Source organism: Mycena indigotica, assembly GCF_014461135.1.
Source record: "Mycena indigotica strain 171206Taipei chromosome Unknown Mind.scaff0008, whole genome shotgun sequence".
NCBI classification, from domain to species: domain Eukaryota; kingdom Fungi; phylum Basidiomycota; class Agaricomycetes; order Agaricales; family Mycenaceae; genus Mycena; species Mycena indigotica.
The window spans coordinates 338,040-351,846 of record NW_023503007.1 but is presented as its reverse complement, the minus strand read 5'-3'; the positions used below and the strand labels follow the sequence as shown (position 1 = coordinate 351,846).

Here is a 13,807-nt window from a genome sequence, read left to right as displayed (position 1 = left end):
AACTGCCTCCAGTCAGTCAAAGCAGGAACGACAGAAGGTCCATCGCAATGCGTCAAAAGCCTATTACCGCAAAAAGAGTCTGTTTCCTCACTCCAGTCACTCACATGGGTGCTTAATATTTGCCCAGTCAACTACAGATTCTCGCGGCACGTCGAACAAAACGTGAAGAACAAGCCGCTTTGGCGCCCGTTGCTGAAAGAGTCGAAGAAAAGCTTTCCCAAGGAGGTTCCGAGCCACAAGCTGGACCAGTTACATTGACATCTGCGCTACCACCGCAACCACCGCCAGTTTTAGTCGACTCCAACCGGCCCATCGATATCGCTGAAGTGCTGAACAACCTGGACCTTGAATCGACTTCGACATTTTCGCGCCCGCGATCGCCTTCCGAACTCTGGCCATACTCTCCAACTCAGTCTGTGATATGTGCGCTCAAATATAAAGCCAGTAACTGTTTTTGTAGTGTCGGATTCATGCAACCTCGGTCTTCGATCCTCGAAAGGCAAGTGCTCAAACCCTTGCCGCTTTGGCATTGTTGAAGTCTTTTCTTATGAGCATAGCGAAAAGGCAGATTTGCCTCGTGGTGTTTCCCCCCCCTTCCCAAGAGCAACTGGACACGTTGCGCGTCCTGGGCAAATTCACCTTGAGCGAGGTCCAAAAACGACAACTCTTAGTCTCGCAATTGAATGCGCCAATGCTTACTGCACCGACAGCGGATGACGCCGACTGTTGGGTACGGAGTGCGAGGAATGTCGAGCAGCGTTATATCTCCGGACCGAAACGGCACTCGATAACGACCTGGTATGACGCTGTGGCTGCGGTCCCTCTGTCTCAATAAACGCCGGGCCCTCGCCGCTTCGGCCTATCTTTCTGGATACGCAGCAATGGAACACACGAGATCCGCGATCTGCAAGGATGGACTGTGATGCAGAATGGCAGAAACAGGTGTATCGACGACTGTACCACCAACACGATGTAACCAGCCAAGACGTTTTGAATTGAACTTTTTCTCATCCTATACTAGAGATGGTTGCGTTGCAAATTGAAAATCCGGAAGATTTCGACCGAAATTGTGCCATATAAAACAAGGCGTCACACGTTATATCTTCTCTCAACGCGACAACGACATCCCTGCCACTTGGAGTCGATGTCCCATCGTCGGGGTACTTCTCCACTGCCTCCTTCCTCGGAACCCGACTACAGTAGCAGCGACTACAGCGATGAGGGACCCAAAGGTCGGTGGCTTCTTTTTATTATGAATCGGTGATGATTAGTTAAATAGGACATTCGCTATCCTCCATTGACGCTATGGACGAGGCCAACGTGGTGACTGACCAGCTCGACCTATCGAGCAGTGATGACGAGTCCGGTTTCAGATTCTGGTGAGCAGTACTCACTCGCATCTCCACGTCCCAGCTAACTGAAAGTGTCTTGACGCTAGAGCTTCCTGGCGGTCGAAACAACCCGCTCACTGAAGGCCAGCTCCCAACAACCCCTGCTATTGCAAAAGCGTTGAGCAAGCGGCCACGCACTCCCGATTCGCCTTCCCGTGATTCACTTGGCTTCTTTGCAGACGTTTGACGCTGACAACAAACTCAGCATTGCATGAACGACCAGGCCGTTCATTCATCGAGAGGCTCGCAGCTCCACCGCCCTCACTACTTCGGGCAAACTCAGAGCGCCCAGGAATCCAGCGTGCGGCTTCCATTACATACATGCCGCTGGCTGACCTTTCTCCAGAAAAAGCCCTCAAATCTTTATTGCGAGTTGATACTGGACCTGCAGTCTTCGCTCGAATGGCCCACGCCGCATTCAAAGCGGTCATCAATGCCGATGCACCCATCTTGCACGAACAACGGCACAACGACGCAGAACTCGAGGCTACAAGGCAGAAGGAGCGGACCGCATATCTGCGCGAATGCTGTATTACCGCCGCACTGGACTGTCTGGCCGATAACGATGCGCACGCCCCATACGCTGTGGTGGTCACGCGTCGTGAGCTGTATCTGGACGACAATACGACTCCTCCGTTCGCCGACGCGCTTCTGGACAAAAACCATCAATGCAAACTCTGTCGACGCCTCAAGTCTCATCCTGTTCTGTACGTGCTCAATGATTTACCGCAGCGTCTTGACCTGACAACTGAACAGTTTCATGTGCAGTCACAGCTTCTGCTTCGTTTGCGCGCGACTGCATTTCAACAAGTCTTGGCACTGCCCAATACCTGACTGCGGTGCAGTACAGTATCGTGCACCACTGCCGCTGCTGCCGTTGAAACGGGAGATAACTGCCTTGTACGTTGGGTTCTATGATTTCACCCAAGTGAAGATGGACTGGTCGAATGTCCGCTTTCCCCGTGCTAGAGTCGCATGATGTATAGAGTAGATCGCGCCAAGACCTCTCCTGAATTAAGAATTTAGAGTTAACGTGTGAATTGATATATAATCGGCCCGGCAACCTGCGCACACATGACCACTTTACTTGGGCACACGTTTCATCCAAGAAAGTTTCCTGGCGGAACTACATGAAAACAGATGAAAACGGGCCCGGGGGGAGACCAAGATTCTTGCCTCCTTCCCTCACAAAACGAGATGGCATTGGTTACTGTCGACCATTCCAAACCCCAACAGGAAGGTGTGTGTGCTTCCTCGCCCAAGGTTCAAGCTTGACACTACCAGTAGCCCACGCCCGGGCCCTCGCAAAGGCTTCAATCCCGCGTCCCATCTCTACCAACTCGCGTCGACACGATTTGAGTCTTGGAGAGCAATACTTTCCAGGTATCCACTGGCAGCACTGGTACTCTGCGCATTTGACCAAGGGATTCATCTCGACAACTTACGACATCTCTTGCCAATTTCTCCGATTCTGGAACGCAGAACTGTTGTATCTCACCATGCCTTGGCACGCGCCGGCAGTAGCAGCAACGCGAACCCTTATGATGGACTCCTACACATGTGGTGAGCTGATCGAAACAGCTTGGGCCGATGCTGCAGAGTAAGTATTCGAAATTCTCCTTCCGCACATTTTGACCTTGGATTCAGGGATAAAAAACTTCTCCTCAGCGAGAAGAAGCAGACGCTTCGCCACCAGCCCGTTTATAAATCTAAGCTTTGACCGACAAGGACTGTTTTCGTAGTTGAGCTGTAAATTACGATTCCCAAATGATCGGTCCAATTCGGATCAGTGTATGTGACATACCGTGACGATCAAATCGTCAACACGCGTCTTCTTCTCTAAAACGACAAGGGGATCTTACTGTGAGCGGGGCTCGCTTTTTGCCTTTAGTTGTTCCCTCACTCAATGTCCCGACAGCGCAAGAGGAAACCAAAGTTCCATGTGGGCGGCCTTCCGCCCAGCCAAGTACAAGGCGACACCAGCGTACACTTTCTCACCAGTGGCCGCAACACTTCGTCTCGTCTTCTCAATCTCGCGCCAACCGCAGCTACGCGGGTTCAAGCAACCGAGGACCTGGCAGAATGGATGCCGTTCTTGGACCTGGCGGACGAAGAGCTGGCAGCCATCGCGCTGACCATATCGTCAGAACCTCAGCCATTGGAGGATGACCAGCACGCAGGAAAGCGCAAGCGCACGGCCTCGGTGTGTCATCTTTCCTTTGTTATCATTAGTCTGACTAGATAGCTCTGCAGGATGACCCCATGGCTCTTTGGCGCCCGATGATGCGCGCCTACCTTGACGAACTTATACGAGGGGAAACACTGGGGAGACATGGCACTCGCCCTTCGTGCGCCGCTTGTGGGGAGTCGCTCGGCGAGGGCTCCAATTCACGCGCATTTCGCTGCACCGAATGTGGTCCATCCATTCATTGCGAGGAGTGCCTGCGTAGTCGACACGAGCAGTTACCTCTGCATTCTCCCCAAGTACGGCCTTCTTCTAAAAAGCTCGTTAGTATTGACTGATACTGGGTCCAGGTCTGGACAGACTTTTGGCGTAAATCGACACTTTTCAGTCGCAGTGGTCTTGGAATGGTGTACCAGCTTGGCCACCATGGATTTCCGTGCCCGTATCCCGAATCGCGAGTACGAACACTGGTCGTCATTGATGTGGGAGGCATTTTCAAGGTGGATGTGAGGTCAGTAGCGTTGGTCGCACCAGACCAGACCATGCTGATGATTCACAAGGTTTTGCGCCTGTAGCGCTAGTCTGCGCCACAAACACATGCATCTGTCTCAGCTTTTAGACAATGCTTGGTACCCAGCGACGACCATGGAGCCCGCCACGTGTGCGACATTCCGAGTTCTCGATCTCTTCAGAACACTCAAGGTCGTTGGGAATATGAACGCGCATGACTTTGTGGGGTCCCTGGAGCGGATGACGAACGCAACGTTTACTGAGCAGGTTCCGGTAAGTCATAATTCATCTCTGTTTAATCCTAATTAACCCTAACAACCCAAGGATCGTTACAAGGCTTTCGGAAGGATGAGTCGACAATACGATTTCCTTCTTCGTGCCAAACGGGCCGGACGCGGGCACGCAAAAGAGGGCTTGGCAGATATCCCTGCAGGTGGCCTGGCTGTTCATTGCTGGGCATGCCCTGATCCCAATCGCAACTTGCCGGAGGGCTGGGACACGGTCGACAAGTCCAAATCGTATGTGTTCTTGAACTCGTTACAATTAAGCTTTGTTGATTGACCACCAGATATCTGTACTCCCTAATGCTGGCCCTCGACGCGAACTTCCGCCTGAAGAACCGGATTCGAGGGAACGAACGCAATGACCCTTCACTAGGAAGTGGTCTCGGTTATTTCGTGGAGCTAAATCAGTACAAGGAGCATCTTCGGCACTACGTTGCTGAAGAAGATGTATGCATCATCGTTTGCTTTCTTTCACATTGCTGACAGTTACCAGGTCAGCACTTGTATTGCTTTCGCGGCATTGATGCAGAAGGAAACGAGGCTTACAACGGGCCTTAGGGTATCTGGTGTCGGCGGCTGTGTCTGTGCTCGCCACGGACTTGTTCGACCATTGGGACTAGGGGACTTGCAGAAGGGGGAGCGGTACGTTTGACAGTGCCGCCCATCTTTGTTACTGATTAGCCGCAGCTACGCGAATATGGACTGGATTTTCCTCAACGCTGTGGGTGGCGCGGGCTTAAAGCGACTCGTTGTGTCCTACGATATCGCGTGCCAATGGCAGCAACACATTCGAGAGCGAGCGAAAAAACTCCACGACCAGGAACTTGTCACGACGCAACTAGACGACTACACGTTGCAATTCGCGCTCCCTGTTTGGCACGCTGTTGCTCATGAATCCAGTTGTCAAGCGGCAAATTCTTTGACACATGCAGTCGGCGTTGGGCGGACAGACGGAGAGGGTATTGAAAGAACATGGGCGATCTTGAACCCCATCGCGTTCTCGACCAAGGAGATGGGAGAGGGCAACCGACATGATACGATTGAAGACAAGGTCGATCACGTCAATTTTGAGAAGAACGTCAAGCAAGGTCGGGACGATTATTACTTCGGTTTCACCAAACTGATTACCAACGATGCAGGAGATACATTGGCAAGGAAAATGATCATCGCTTTGGCAGAGCGTGATCAGCAAGTCAGAGAGTTCAACCAAGTGGACGACAGCCTCGAGCCCTCATTGCGAGAAGAGTGGCAGCTCAAAGTTGACGCTTGGAATGCGGATAAAACGTGCCCGAATCCTTACCTTTCAGACGCGAAGCACGGTATGTGTGTGTAGTCTTGTCTATAACCGGCTCTCACTGCTTCGTATACAGCGGGACCTTCAGAGGCACAGATTCTTGCAGATCTGAAGAAGTCGGAATTGGAGCAACTGCGCAGTGGACGCGGAAGTGAATTGGGAGCGGGTAGAACAACAGCTGCTGCATTTATCAAGGGTGCACTACAACTCGAAGACCAACAGTGAGTTGACACCTTTTTAACCATCTAGCGATGGGCTGAAGCATGCTCTAGACGCCGTATTCGTTTTGAAGCAAGCGGGACGATGACTTTGACTGCTGAGCGCTCAAGTCAGCTGGACGAATTACGTGTGGCAGTCCTCAAGAAGCTGCGCACATTGGAGACGCACCAAATGGTATTCATGCCAGGTGTGGAAGAATTGCGCTCTGCGGAGGAGGAGAAACGCGATGCCGACCTTCCTCCCCCACCTGCCGAAACAACGAAGCTTTGGCTGCCAAGCGACCTATCGGTGGAGCAGCGCGAAGGCTATCTGCAGGCCCGCATTGGTGGAGATAGAAGCCCAACTCCGACTAGGGCAGTGCGCTGATGCTCTGGGCAAAATCCGTGGGCATCTTCATGCGAAGACCCACTTAATCGATACGCGCAATGCGAATGCGGTTGGGCAAAGCTCGAGCACCAGGTTTGGGACATTAATCGGCAGGGTGGGGGATCAGGCTCGGCGTCAAGCGAACAAATATCGAGAGGCGAGATTAGCCCTGTTGCGACTGAAGGGCCCCGAGTTTGCGCCACAGTTCCGGGAGCTGCGCGATGAAGATCTACGGGTACATGTCGAATCGGAGAGCGATGCCAAGGCGCGGGCAGCTTTGGGGAAGCTAGGCTCAACGAGGCGTGCGCGAAATGAACCGTCCGTGACAAAGAAGATGTTGCCTGTGTCGTGGATATGGTTTGCAGGTGGGGAGGCTGATAAAGAGGAACTACATGACTGTGGGTGTTTGACTGCGCCAGCATTCAGGAGCTAATCGTGTTTCTGGTAGCGGTCCGCGTGCAATGGACCAAGTCACGCGCTCGACACGACCGATGGATTGAAGAAGTACATCTCTTGCGGGAGGAGATGCGTCGCGTTATCAAGAGTGTCGAGGTTGTGCAAAGAGAGTGGAAGGAACGAGAGCAGTTACGAGATGACGTGGACGAGGAGTTGGCAGCGGGCTTAACAGCGTATGCTAAGCGCCAAGCATACATCTATCGGGGGGTCGAGGAGGCATTTCGCGCAAGCTGGGGCACTTCAGGTGTGGCGGCTATTCGTGCGGCAGCAGTAGTGGAGCCACTGACAACGATGACGTCAGTTGGCGAAGATTAGTTATCTTCTGGATTAGGACTTAGAGTTAATGATGCTGTATTAGTACTTAACAGGATTTTGATCGTTTGATGTCATTGATGTGGGCCCAGAGCCGAAATAAGCCGTTTAAGCTGTTGATGAGAAGGAGGTGTAGGTGGGGGGTACTTTGACAAATGCACTAGCTGGGGTCAGCCTGACAGGAGCTAGCGGATTTGACACCGGTTTGGCTGGGTGCATTGAGTGCAGTTGACAAATGTTGCCAACCACAGGTGTCATCACTTCCGCCGAAACCACTGCCATCCGCTGCATCCTCCCGATAGTTGACAACCAAGAGTATGTGGAGTCCATTGTGGACCCCGGCTCGCAAATCTGTGCGATGTCGGAAGCTCTCTGCCACCGCCTCGCTCTCCAATACGACCCCACCATCGTGCTGCAGATGCAGTCCGCCAACGGCGCGGTTACCCCATCGCTTGGCGTCACTCGCAACGTCGCGTTTACGTTGCGCGACATCGTGCTCTACCTCCAAGTCCATATAGTTCGCAATCCCGCCTACGACGTCCTGCTCGGGCGTCCTTTTGATGTTCTCACGCAGTCTGTGGTCCACAACTACAGCAACAATGACCAGACGATTACGATCCGCGACCCCAACACTGGCCGAACCGCAACTGTCCCGACCATCCCGCGTGGCTCGACAAAGGAGGGTTTTCTCAAGCTCAAGTCTTCACGTATGAAGCACTGAGCGCCGCTGACAGTATAGCGCTGGTTATCGACCACGACGCTCGCTCGGACACGTTTCAAATCTCGGCACACAAGACACTCGAATCGGACACCCGCGAACATGTTCAGCTCGCTTATCTCGCCGCGTGCGAGAACTTAGGCAGCGACCACGACACTGTACATTATGCGCACTACCTAGCGCAACCAGCCTTTACCCTAATCACGGACGGCCCCTTGCTGCCGCCATACCCTGCCTCCCTCACTGCCGCCGCTCCCGGCGATGGCTTCCTGCCCATCTTCTCTATCTCTTCTCACTCGCGATACCTGCCGCCGTCGCGCGCTACTGATCCACGACGGCCCAGCTTCCCCGACTCTACCCCTTCCCCAATTATTCCGGCGCCTTCCCAAATCTCTCCACTCGCTAATGTATTCGCTAATCGGAAATATAAACCAGTTTCTAAGAAAATACGGCCCGTACTTGATGCTCTGCCCGAAAAATTCCGCATCGTGAGGAACATTGTTGGCGACCCGCTCGCTGACATGCCTGCACTCAACCCGAATCCACCGCCCTTCGAGCCGACTGGCCGTTACACACGCGAACGCCGTGATGCACTCGACGCTGCCCACGCTAGCGACTTTCTCTGGCCAACGGAACGCGAACTTCTGCACCATTTTATGTGCCTGCAGAACGGAGCTTTTGCCTGGGAAGACTCGGAGCGAGGCAGTTTCCGCACCGACTTCTTCCCGCCAGTCGATATGCCGGTAATGCCCCACACGCCTTGGGTGCAACGCAACATTCCGATCCCGCCGGGCATCTACCAGAAGGTTTGCGACGTCATCAAGACCAAGATCGCCGCAGGTGTCTACGAGCCCTCAAATTCTGCCTACCGATCTCGCTGGTTCTGTGTGGTCAAGAAGGACGGAAGCAGCCTCCGGCTTGTCCACTCCCTCGAACCACTCAACGCAGTCACGATCCAACATTCCGGGGTCCCTCCATTTACTGATCAACTTGCGGAGAGCTTCGCTGGCCGCGCGTGCGGTGCAACACTGGACCTCTATGTTGGCTATGACGAACGACTACTGGCAACATCCTCCCGCGACTACACAACCTTCCAAACGCCTTTCGGCGCCCTCCGACTCGTTACTCTGCCCATGGGATGGACGAACTCCGTCCCCATATTCCACGACGACGTAACATTTATTCTCCAGGACGAAATACCCCACTATACGCAACCGTTCATCGACGACGTGCCCGTTCGCGGCCCAGCCACTCAGTACCGCCTCGCAGACGGCTCCTTTGAGACCATTCATGGTAACCCCAACATCCGCCGCTTCGTCTGGGAGCACATGAACAACCTCAATCGAATTGTGCAACGAATGAAGTACTGCGGCGGGACATTCTCTGGTAAAAAGTTAGTACTTTGCGCCGAAGAATTTACCGTTGTTGGCCACGTTTGCACGCCCCGCGGTCGAATCCCCGATAAGTCTCGTGTTGAAAAGATTGTGAATTGGGGCCCTTGTAAGAACCTGTCCGACGTGCGCGCTTTCCTGGGAACGGTAGGTGTGTGCCGAATGTTCATCAAGAACTTCAGCCACCGCGCGCACGCTCTGGTTGAACTGACTCGAAAGGGTGTCCCATTCACCTTTGGTTCGGCACAGCTTGCGGCACAGGACGACCTCAAACTCGCACTCATTCACTCCCCTGCTCTCCGCCCTCTCGATTACTCCCCGGATGCACCACCGATTATTCTCTCAGTCGACACATCCTACATCGCGATTGGCTTCTTGCTTTCCCAGTGCGACCCCGATAACCTGGCACGCCGATTTTACTCACGCTTTGGTTCGATAACACTAAACGACCGCGAGGCTCGATTTTCTCAGGCAAAACTGGAGATATATGGCTTGTTCCGAACGCTTCGCGCCTGCAAAATTCATCTAGTGGGCTTGAGAAATCTGGTGGTTGAAGTTGATGCCCGCTACATAAAAGGTATGCTCGCAAATCCGGACTTGGAACCGAGCGCCAGCATCAACCGCTGGATTATCTCAATCCTAGCCTTCCATTTTACTCTGGTACATGTCCCTGGCGACCACCACGGCCCCGATGGCCTCTCCCGACGCCCCGCGCAGCCCCACGACGAGCCGGAACCCCCAGACGACTTCGACGACTGGGTAGATCAAGTTTATGGCTTCATGCACATGGTAAACGACTCACCGTATGCTGAACGCCCACAACAGCTGGTTGCAACGTTTGCCGCGGAAGCGGTACCGAACCCTGCTGATCCGCCGCCTGCGCTGGCCTACGACCAGATTCCGCGCTCTGACTCGGCCCGTGTCGCTGATGCGCGCCTTGAATGGGTCCGCTGGTGGCACAAAGCCCTCAAACGACCACGCGACATCACGGACGACCAATACAACACCTTCATGAAGTACTCTGTTGAGTTTTTCGTGCACAACGACCACCTGTGGCGCAAAGATAGTCATGGAAACCACAAGCAGGTGGTTCGGACTGAACGTTGACTCTATATACTTCAATCCGCACATGACGACGTGGGCCACAAAGGGTTCCACACAACTCGCGCGCTGGTTTCAGAGCGTTTTTGGTGGCCATATATGGCTAACGACATCAATTGGTATGTAAAGACATGCCACTTGTGCCAAATCCGCAAAACGCAGCGACTTCTTATCCCTCCAACGGTCTCCGGCGCCTCCGCCCATCTTCTCCCGCGTTCACATTGACACCATGCACATGCCACGAAGCAACGGTTTCGCCTACATCGTTCAGGCGCGCTGTGCGCTGACGAACTATCCCGAGTTCCGCATGTTGCGGCGCGAATCGGCAGCCGCGATTGCCGATTGGATTTTCCAAGACATCCTGTGCCGCTGGGGCACACTCCTAGAGATAGTTACCGACAACGGCACGCCTTTCGTCAAAGCGTTGACACATCTGGAAAGCAAATACCACGTACGACATATCCGAATCTCCGGCTACAACTCACGCGCCAACGGCTTGGTCGAACGGGCACATTTCGATGTCCGCGAAGCACTGTTCAAAGCTGCTGATGGTGATGAAAAGCGCTGGGCAATGTCTGCCTACAGTGTCTTCTGGGCTGAACGATGCACAGTGCGACGCCGCATGGGTTGCTCACCGTACTTCGCCGTTACTGGCACACATCCCCTACTCCCCCCTCGACATCACGGAAGCGTCATACCTTGTTCCTCCCCCTACATCGACCCTCTCCACCACTGCCCTGATCGCAAGGCGTGCAATCACGCTACAGAAGCGCCGAGAACAGCTAGCCGAGTTGCACTCCCGCGTGTTTGAAGCTAGACTGGAGGATGCGCGACGATTTGAGCGTGATCACGCTGCCACAATACACAACTACGACTTTAAGCCCGGCTTACTGGTTTTAATGAAAAATTCAGCAATTGACAAGTCGATTGGACTAAAGATGCGTGATCGTTACATGGGCCCGCTGCTCGTGATTTCGCGTAATCGGGGCGGCGCTTACATCCTTGCCGAATTTGGATGGAGCGGTATTTGATCGGCCAACTGCCGCCTTCCGCGTGATTCCTTATTTCCCTAGATCGGCCATCCCTCTTCCACCCCTTGAGGACTTCCTGGATATCTCCACTGCTCGCTTGAGAGAGCTGGAGGACACCGCAATGAGTGATCCTGATGAAGACCTTTGAAATTTGCACAATTTAGCATGACTTCCCACGACTGCCTGATGGCGAGTTCCACCTGCGCTGGTGGAACCAGGATGACGTCATTGGTAAGTTGGGAGGAGCCTCGATGCCCCTGCTGCCAGAACTCGATCCCTGCCCTGGTTCCTCAAGATAGGATGGACACCACCCCTCAGCAGATAATCCAATACCTTGTTGCAATAAATACTCTGACCCTGAAAGTAATACACAGTTTTACGACCCCCACGCTGCTGATCCCCACGCTGCTGCTGCTGCTGCCGACCCACGACGCTGACCCACGACGCTGCCACGACGCTGACACGAACTCACGCTGCTGCCACGATGCCCCGCTTCTATTCCCCACGACCTTCTGCCATCACCGCCCGCTTCCGCCAGCGCTCCCGCGATTGCCGCTCCATTGCGCAACAGCTTGCGGAAGACCCGAACCTGTGCGCACAAGTGGCTGCCGAACTTGAACGCCTTCAGTCGATAACGCCAAGCCCGCCTCCCGTCCCGAGTTGTGCCTGATTCCGCACCACCTGGCACCGGCCGACAGCCCCGAACTCTGACCTGCCCCTACTGTGGTCTTCCTGGCCACGGCAAGCCTGAATGCCGCACCAGTCGAGTCCAGCTTGACATCGGCTATGTCGAGCTTGATGCCAACGGCCGCTACAAGCTCCCGGGTGGCCGCTACTTCCCCAAACACATCCGCGGCCCCACTATTCAAAGCCGCATGGTCCAGTATTACGACGCCCACCCCGACGAAGCCGCAGCTATTGTGGCAGCTCACAAGGCAAAGCTTGCTTTGCGTTCTCGTGCCACAACGCCTCCTGCTGGCGACACCTTCATTGATGACTTCGCGATCAGAGCGGACATCAACCGGGCTTCCATCACGGCTACCCACGGGTCTCCTTCCCCTGCACTATCCACGGCTTCGCTTCCGGACCTCTTGCCAGCTGATGGCGATACAACTTTGGACACCTGCATATTCTGCCCAGGTGCTTACCACGCCAACGAACCCTGCCAACCCTTCTTTAGTGCGAACTCTCCAACATATGTCCCACGTTCTCTGGACTGGGACAACATGTCCGCTGGTGACATCCCCGAGTGGCCTATCGAACTTGACTTGGACTCCGACTCGGATTAATTCCGACTTCCTCCACTTTCCCACACTACTTTTACTTTCCCACCATCCATCATATCCACTCTGATGACCGCGGACGGTCATTTTTTCAGTTGGGAGGAGGTGACGAGCCTTGCTCGTCACACCTGTCATGTGACCGCTCCGCTTAGTCAGCAGCCATATCCGGTAGCCGCCTTAGTTCTCTTAGTTTTTCATTTCCCTTGTCTGTTCCTGCTCCTTTCTGTTTCTCCCTTGACTTGTTCCTTAATATGAGCTCCTAGCTCCTAGTTCTTTAGTCTATATAAGCCTCTGTTTTAGTAGTTTCAAATCATCATCCTGTTGATCTCTCTCTGCTGCCTGCCTCTCTGTTTCCTCTCTGTTCTCCCTCTGAGTTCTCTTTGCTTAAGTCCCTTAAGTGTTGAGAGTTTGGCTGCTAGGTGCATAAGTCTTATCAGAGCTTTTTGATAGCACTTGCCTTTTTAGTTCTTGTTCACTCCGTGAACAAGCGCGTCAATGTCTACTAACTTCTGTGCACAGAAGTTAGTGGACATGGTCAACTAAACTATTATTAATCCAGGACTTTAGTGCCATAAAAAATATGCCAGTAGACCTTCTAGTCTGTAGTGGCAATATTATTCCTCTACCAGCTACATTCTTAACCAAAGTGGTGAAGGATGTCCACTAACTTCTGTGCTAGGGAAGTTAGTAGACATGATTAACTATATTATCATAAGTGGACTACTGACAGTCCCAACACCTTCTATAGAGACTTACATATTGATACCCAAATAATAAATTGCCCTACATACTCATACCATATTAAAATCCTCCAAATATCCCATATAAAAGATGTCTACTAACTTCAGACTCATCCATCACTAGATCAAAAGGCTTATATCTCCTTAACTACTCAAGCTATTGATAAACGGTTTGTACATTTGGTATCAGCAGAGCATTCTGCACAACTTTCGTTTTTTGATGCGCCATCAGATCGGGACGGCGGGCGGGACCATGGGCGACCCCAAGATCAACAGCCATCAGCAACTTTTGATGGCAGTGATGGGATGAGGGCGGGGGAGGGCGGGCAGAGGGCGGGACTTGACAGCAGACAGCGATGATGACCTTCGCTGTCATCGTGTCATCCGGTGATCATCCATTGATGCTCCGGCCAGCCCGCTCCCCCAGCCCGCTCCCCCCAGCCGGCCTCCCCCCTTCCCCCCCAAAGACTCCCTGTCCACTAACATCCTGTCCACTAACATCCAGAAGGGAGTTTAAGGAAACACA

The 13,807-nt window shown here is 53.4% G+C and overlaps 2 protein-coding genes across 2 annotated transcripts; both read left to right on the top strand.

Moving 5' to 3' along the window:
- Positions 1-3,297: 3,297 nt before the first annotated feature.
- Positions 3,298-7,020, top strand: MIND_00908100 (CxC2 domain-containing protein; the record flags this gene model as incomplete). Its single annotated transcript, XM_037365721.1, has 12 exons — positions 3,298-3,594; positions 3,645-3,875; positions 3,927-4,087; positions 4,137-4,359; positions 4,411-4,604; positions 4,655-4,817; positions 4,864-5,012; positions 5,058-5,689; positions 5,741-5,885; positions 5,937-6,240; positions 6,287-6,647; positions 6,698-7,020. The coding sequence occupies 12 exons, from the start codon at positions 3,298-3,300 to the stop codon at positions 7,018-7,020; spliced, it is 3,183 nt and encodes a 1,060-aa protein (XP_037217133.1).
- A 232-nt stretch (positions 7,021-7,252) lies between these two features.
- On the top strand, positions 7,253-7,738 carry MIND_00908000 (uncharacterized protein; the record flags this gene model as incomplete). The annotated part of the gene is made up of 1 exon (XM_037365720.1): positions 7,253-7,738. The coding sequence occupies one exon, from the start codon at positions 7,253-7,255 to the stop codon at positions 7,736-7,738; it is 486 nt and encodes a 161-aa protein (XP_037217132.1).
- Positions 7,739-13,807: the final 6,069 nt, after the last annotated feature.